At 42.7% G+C, this 7,940-nt stretch overlaps 1 protein-coding gene across 1 annotated transcript; it reads right to left on the bottom strand.

The window, feature by feature from the left end:
* Positions 1 to 102: 102 nt before the first annotated feature.
* Positions 103 to 6,132, bottom strand: msl2a (MSL complex subunit 2a). Its single transcript, XM_026152277.1, has 3 exons — positions 5,045 to 6,132; positions 2,429 to 3,834; positions 103 to 2,060 (listed from the first exon to the last, which is right to left on the bottom strand). Exons 1-3 carry the CDS (start codon positions 5,184 to 5,186, stop codon positions 1,758 to 1,760), a joined length of 1,851 nt encoding a protein of 616 aa, XP_026008062.1. The 5' UTR covers positions 5,187 to 6,132; the 3' UTR covers positions 103 to 1,757.
* Between the last annotated feature and the right edge of the window lie 1,808 nt (positions 6,133 to 7,940).

Here is a 7,940-nt window from a genome sequence, read left to right as displayed (position 1 = left end):
CCCCACATACTATATCACTACATGTATCCTGAAAACTACTGGATGGATTGCCAATAAATGTTAGTGAAGACGTTCATGGTTAATTAAATTTTAAGACAATACTGAAAAAGTAAAAAACTATCGTTTAATTCATGTTGTAGTACATGTTTCCATAATATGGCAGTGAATGTTTCAGCAATAATAGTCACTCCCCAAACAAGAGTTTTTACAGTTAAAAAAAAAAAATCAATACCAAAAACTTAATCAGGGTTCAAGTAATGCCCAAAAGAAATACATTTTGACACACACACACACACACACACACACACACACACACACACACACACACACACACACACAGGAAGATAGGTCATATTATAATCCGCCTTCTAATTTCTTGCCAATAAAGAACCACCAAGGTGTGTGGGTGGCCTGCAGTCTCTTTTTGGTCACTGGACTGGACTAACAAACATATTGTAGTTACAGCCGAGACAGTAAACACAAACGCGGACAACACAGCATGTTGAGTTATGGGAGGGCTTCATTGTGATTTAACCAAAAGGAAAGACAGTGGTACCAAATCTTAAACGCTTGGTATCAAAAATAGTCTCTGAGTTGGTCTCCGATCAGTCTGAACACTACAAGTGTGTGGGGGAAAAAATCCATGGACAGAGCATATTTTATCTTGTAAATGACGACCTATGGCTTCGGTTTATCTATACACACAGAGTCATGTACAATCCCATAACCAAAGCATAACAGTAACTGTTTTTGAAGACAGTCAGCTGAAGTCTAAAACGGCAATACTGTAAACAACTGTGTGTGCGTGCACTGGAGCTGGGAGCCTCCGTGTTGGTGCTCCTATTGCTATGCTAAGAACGGTTTTAGTTGTAATTTGGCCAATCAATCAGACTAAGTCCTCACAACCCAACAACCGCCTCCCCACTGACATTACAGTAAATCTCACCAGGCACATACACACAAACACTTACACACACTCACTCACACACACACTTACACTCACAAACTGTGGAACCAGCCAAGTGCTTTGACATTATCTTGCTGCCTGTACAATGCCTGCATCAGTCAAGTTCATTAAGACAAATTCGTTAACATCCGACAGTACTTGGATTGAGTGAATTAATGAGCTAGAAAAGGCATACAGTCTTGTGTGAGACATACGATCTACATATATAAGTCACAAGAGTCCTTCACAATTATGGTGTGAACACACAGAGGGTTAAAGATTAGTAAGGGCTGTCCTGACACAAATTATGTATTTCTAAAGCTTAAGGACTAATACTCAAACATGAAAAATGCTGTAACCTTGATATGATGATGATGTAGTTGTTGTTGCACCAAATGTGGGGGGTAGGGGGGATTCACAGATACTCGAATACTTGTGAGTGTACACACAAACAAAACCTGTGATAAGTTTCTATTGCCTCTTAGAGTATGTCTGGTCTATGAATGGAAAAAAAAAAAAGCACCTGTGATGTACAGAACAGCCTAAGAACCGAGTTTAAGTGTTAACTAGAGACAGGCAACAATAAACACTGGCACACAGGCACAATACAGGAGGCTTTGGCACACCCATGCTAGTCGTACTACTCAGCATTTTCTGACACAGAAGGAAAGCAGATTACAGGACAGGACAGACCCATAGCTGCCTTAGATTTCCTTCCCCTCAATGGGGTAGGTACACGTTTTCTGACAGACAATGATGAGTTGTCACATTCTATCAGCACCATGCTGTCTATTTTTGGAGTCCCAGCCTCTCAGCCGATCAGCAACTCGAGGCTCTCCTCATAGTTGGGCTCTTGTGGGGGGCTGGGGGACAGGAAAGCTGTCGAAACGGGGGTCCCTGTTGCGGTGGCAACATTGAGGAGGGTGTTTGCGCGGATGCTGGTGGTTGCCGGGTTGCGGAGGGCGGCGGCTGCTGTGATGCTGGTGAGGTTGATACCAAGCGTAAGCCGCGTCTGTTCTAAGGCCTTCTCTGGCACTGCAAAGGCCTCGAGCTTTTTCTCACCATTGGCCATGTAGGAGTTCTGGCAACCTCGACAGATGCAGTCCAAGCATGCCTGCGAAAGATCAGAGAAAACAGACAACAGCGTTACTCTAGCTACACAGGGCCAGTGTGGCACAAACGATGCAAAGCTCTCAGTTTCTGATACTGTCACAAAAGAATACAAAAACCTGCCTTTACTAAGTTTGAATATTTATATATATCATATATCATGAATATATCATCTAACAGCAGACTAATACATCATCTATTTTTTCCATTACTTGTTTTCTTTGGGTTAGAAACAAAAGTACTAAAACATCGTTGTCATATGTTTACACTAACACATAAAATAGCAGCATGAACAATCTACACAAACTCACATAATGACAGCATTAATCTTTAAGCGTATAATGTGCTCATTTAATAGATTAATGGTTTTACCTTGCGGTTTGAATAACAGGGACAACGCTGTCCCCTGCAGGTCAACACAGACGGATTCTGAGTGGCTCTTCCACATTTACAGCCCTTCTTCTCCACTGGCTTCTTATATGGAGGCCTCGCAGGTGCTGGAGGTACCAGGCAGCCTGCCATCAACCGCTGGTCTTTGCTTCTTTCCTTTGTCTTGGAAGCGCCACCAGTGCGAGCCTTGACATGTGGCTTCTTAGGGCTTGGCTCCGGATGTTTCCTGGCACCTTTATTGTGGTTCGGCGCAGGTCGACTGGGCTTAGGAGGTGCTCCGTTGGGAAGCGATGAGTATGTGTGTGCTGGTACTGTTAGGGAAGGCGTGGGTGGATGTGTGTGCAATGTGTGAGAGGGATTAGGAGTGTGTGAGTTTGAGGAAGAGCCCTGCAGGATAGAAGCAATCGGGAGAGGTTTCACTTTTTCCCTGTCACTCTCTGAATGAGATCGTTTGCGGTTAAGGCGGACTGGTGGGGGCTTGGAGGCTGAAGGAGGGTCAAAGGAAGATGTATGTGTGTGAGCACCATGGCCTGCCACTGTATTAGTCCTGCCTGTTTGAATCTGTGTGTAGTTGTGAGCTGCATCCAGCTGTATGTACATCTGAGTGTGTGCTCTGTCCATAGCTGTGTGTGTGTGAGTATGTGTCCTAACCGGCTGTGTATGAAGAGAGTCTCGACCAGGTTGAAGGGGATCCAATGTCTGTAACACCTCTTCCACACTGAGGAGCAACACCTCCCCCTCCTCCACTTCCCTGCTACTTGAATCCCCATCCCTGAGTGAGCACACAGTGCCTGGTGTTGGGGCTAAACGTCCAGTGGTCAGACTCAGTTCCAGTCCTCCACAACCGGTATTGGATACAGACAGGCCTGCCTGTGCCTGCTCCTCTACCAGCTCGCATACCTCCAGCTCAGGAGAAGAGGGATCTACATCCTCCAGCACGTCTCCATTGCATTCCTGTGGTCCGTTGAAACAGGGAGGATCAGAGGAAGAGCTCTGAGGTACAGCTGAGAGCTCTGCAGGAGCAGGTGGTGCCTCTGTGGGCGTAAGGGACTCAGGAGCTGAGGGATTCACATCTTCGTGCACTAGACTTGGGTCTTCCATCTCGTCTTTGTGCGACAATAGCACCTCTTCTAGCAAAGCCATTACCTCTGGAGACCCTCCTACATGGTTGCTGACACACAACAGCAACGGTGAATGAATTACATAGAAGCAGAGCTTCCTGTAACATTGCACCAGTAAAGAGAGCTGTTTGTTCTCCTGGAAGGAGGAGTGGTCCTTACAACGGCTGCATGATGGCCTTATCTGCATTTTCTGGCCTTTACAGCCCAAGCAGACATAATGCTGACACTCTGGATGTGTCTGAGAAATCGGATCCTGAAGCAGTTTACCTGAGAAAAAAATGAGAAAAAAAATCCACCTGTTTAGTACCTTTGAACAAAGGCACAGTTACTATGGCACAGTATATAGCTGGCCATGAGACATTTATACTCAGCTCCACCTCACGTAATCATAGCTTTATAGAAACAGCTGTATTCTCAATTAGCTACAATAACCATTTCTTAATTATAATTCTTACAGATACATTTGTGATTTTTTAAAGCAACAACAGCTATAAACTAACAACTATAGCATAGTGGATTTTCACTTGGCAAGCAAAAGGTCCCCAGTTCAATTCCAGCTGGAAAGTCAAATCCCTTTGGGGTTGGGTCAGGAAAGGCACCGGCTTTGCCAAATTAAAAATGTGACAAGGGAGCAGCATAAGCATATATTATATCCTATAATGATATATCACTACCACAACATCACAGAGATGGAAAATATCCTGCTCTGTCTGATCAACAGTCAAGGACCCAAAAAAATGATCCAGTCAAAGTGAAATGAATCAGAGAAAGCTGCAATTCATAAAGGTGAAAAACCTGGAACAAGTGCTTAATTGATTAAGTTGGTATCAAAATATTTGATAAAAAGTTCAGTTAATGAACTTTTACCAATTTATCAACGACTTGTTCGGAATCTAGATATCAACTGAACTAGCCAGAACCATATCTGCACCAAGCAAATAAGAACCAAATGAGCTTAACAGAAATATTATTGATATTTACTGCTTACATAACCAAACATGTAATTCTGACTGAATATTTCACAGGAGAATTAAGCATAGCAAAACCACTGTCAAATAATAGGGAAAGGTCAAAAATGTTGTCGCGCATAGCTGTCAATATTGCCCGTCTCCTCAGTGCAAGCTGTGTCAGCTCATATATTCCACTAGCTAAGCGGGCTGGTAAATAAAGCATGAATAAGAAACACATGGCTCTGCAGCAGGCACAACAACGGAGCAGTCATCTGTCTTGTCAAGAGGACGGATGACTGGTGCTCCAGCCTCGGTTGCCAAGGAGACCACGGAGACAAGAGCGACAAATCGTGTCACAACTGCTGCGATCACACGCACACCCACGGACACTTCAGTCAATATTAATGGTAATTATTTTTAATACAATTCAGCCAATGTATGGCTCAAAACTGAATACAGTGTCGCAAATAACATTAAAGCTGGACTGAAAGTGTGTTGTGTTGCTATAATATTCTCAAATCACTTACCACAGACAAGACATGCGAGGGACTTTCGGAAGAAGGGCAGTAGTTTGTACATCTCTGCGAAGGAATGAGGCTGCCGCGGGTCGCACTGCAGCACGGCCCGGCTGGCAGACACGTAGAGAGCGGTTGCATTAACCGGGTTCATGGCGATGTGCTCCGCAGCCTCAGGGAAACACGGTCCGAGGAAGGAAAAAAATCCAGCGGCTCGTCGCAACGTAAAGAGAGCCCAGCCTCAGGGTGATGGAGGGGATGCAAATTGTTCTAGCGACGCAACAATCAGTCACTCCAGTGTGTCAAAAGAGATGTTAATCATGAATCAGTAATATATACAATATGAAACAACGACCATGGTGAGGCGGTTATCGCTAAACGAGCACGTTAGCTAGCTTGGCAGGTGGCTACCTAAGGTTAGCATCACCGGTTCGCAGTCATTACATTTAACCAGCGAACTCTTTCATATCGCAGTTACAGTTCCTGTTAATTCGGACCTATTAGAGTTATAATTATACTCATCTCCAACAATGTCTAAGGGCAAACGCTGACTCGAATGAGCAAATCACCCATAATTAAAAGGTTAGCATTACGTAGCTAACATTAGCTTACTGCATCAGCCGGACGTTTTGCACAAGAGATCATCGATGATAGCCATAGAGCCAATCTACTCTACAACCCAGTATCCTCGTCGATGTTTAACTGAACAACGGACTGGCGAGATCATGAATTCGCCGGGTCAGAAATCCGTTAACAGATTCCAGGCGCGCACTTGATGTAAACAAAGCTAACCAGCTAGCGTTAGCATGGCTAGTCGATTTAGCTAGCGAAGAGTCAACCGTATCACTAACCCCCCTGGGTGGCTTTATACGTCGCACGTAGGAGCAAAATGCGACCGGCTAAGAAAAATTCTGCAATTTTGGTACGTTTTGCTGTAATGCTCGGAGAGAGGTGACCGAAACATAGCTAACTTGCCGTTTTGCAAATGCATCAATCATTCGATTTTCCACTTTTCCTCGCATAAACCCCTATCGACAGGCATGATCATCACGCGAGATTTCCACTAGTTACCGTGGTTACCGCAGCGCCTTTCCCGTGTCCTCCATCGCTTTATTTCCTCACTGTAACGATTATAATTGGTCATAAACTACGTAGCAACACGCTACTTAAAATGTATTTTTATTTTAATAAGAGGGTGGAAAAACTTCCTTAAGCACGGGGCTACTTTATGCATAACAATTTACATTTTTGGGAATTTTACCAGTTTTTTCATATATGTATAGAATACATTTTTAATTCGCAAATAAACGCTGATTCATAGGCATTATTATTTTATTACAAATTACATGTAAGAGGGTTAAAATTGGAGTAACCGGGTTCTCAAGTTAACATGACTGAAAGGATATATTATGTTTGTCATTACTGATACAGTTACTGGACTGTATCTTTGGACACTGGAGAAATATAATTATATAAATAAAAGAAGGAAACTAAAAAATATATATCTTCTTTTGGTAATACGGGTAACAGGGTTGCATTGGTTAGAGTGTCACACTCAGTCGAGTCAGAAAAGATATAGCTAAAAATACAAAATATGTCAAAGATGACTGACCTTTGGTACACCCGTGGTGTTAGCACAAGACTCATGTCAAATTACTTCTTCTTTGTCGTGCCATCTCACTGTTTTGTCTCCTCGTTTTACGGGAATGCGCATATACACAAGGTGCAGAGCATATGAAGATGTTAAAAAAAACGTATGTAACTGTTCGAAGAGACATGTATTAACAAAACAAAAACAGAAAAGGTGGATTTACAACTTATTTTAACTGTTATACTTGACATGCAATTTGGTGATCATGAAGTTGGGGGTAAGAGAAAAATGCCACTTTGTATTTAAATCGTATTTTGGAATCGCTTAAAAACTACGTTTAGGGCAGGTATAATTTTTATGTATTTTGTGAATTCATTATTTTCAAATTCGTGGTTGAGACATAAATAACCCTGCAATTGTAGAGTGACAGCGCTAAAGCTGGCAGGAAGGTCTGCTTTACAATATAAACTCCCTGTAACATGACATCCAAGATGGGCAGAGCTCCTGCCCACCAGCTGTTGCGAGGACTTTCTGTTTTCTGATTGGCTGCACGAGCTCGCCCCCCTTTCGCTATTGGTCAAAATTTCATCATTTGACTCCCCGCCCGCTGTTGTGCTAGAACTTGCAGAAAATAATGACCAACTACATTATTTTCCCAGGTTGAGCAAAGTGTATAAAACACGACAAAGAAAAATCAGCTCACAGCTGCAGTAGATGAAGTAAAAAATATGCACACAAATGGGGATTTAAACTGAAATAACTAAACCAAAAATCCTCAAGTCATCTGTTTTTCAAGGCAGCAGAAGATCACAAAAATTTCCCTATTTGGGGCATGGACAGCATTTGAGCAAGTATAGACATCTATGTGTCATATGATTTAATATAGTGGACTATATAAATAATCTGAGAACAAATGTCAAAATATAAAATATATACTTTATTCTGGGGTTTCAGGGATACACCTGGAAATGGGGGGGGGGGGGGGGGGGGGGAGCTTTTAAGAAGCCATTCTCTACTGCTCATCCAGGTCAGGATTGCAGCTGGGCTGGAGTCTATCCCAGCTGTTATCGGGCAAAGGATTTAAGGATTTATAGGGTTTTCATTGTATTTCCAGCACATGTATTCTCATGAGCTGAAATTAAAATTTGCAATCATGTCAGGTTTTTCTTTTTATTATTTTAAATAGGAAATATTAAGTACAAATAAGACATAAAACAAACATGTGAAGAGGGTAGTGCAAAGACACAAGTGATTTATCACATCTGTTACCTCTGGCTGTAGCAGAGATTACAGAGCACCAGCAGAGTTTAAAAGTCT

This window comes from Astatotilapia calliptera, chromosome 19 (genome assembly GCF_900246225.1).
Source record: "Astatotilapia calliptera chromosome 19, fAstCal1.2, whole genome shotgun sequence".
In the NCBI taxonomy this organism is placed as follows: Eukaryota; Metazoa; Chordata; class Actinopteri; order Cichliformes; family Cichlidae; genus Astatotilapia; species Astatotilapia calliptera.
The sequence above is the reverse complement of the archived record's forward strand: the minus strand, read 5'-3'. Positions and strand labels throughout refer to the sequence as shown.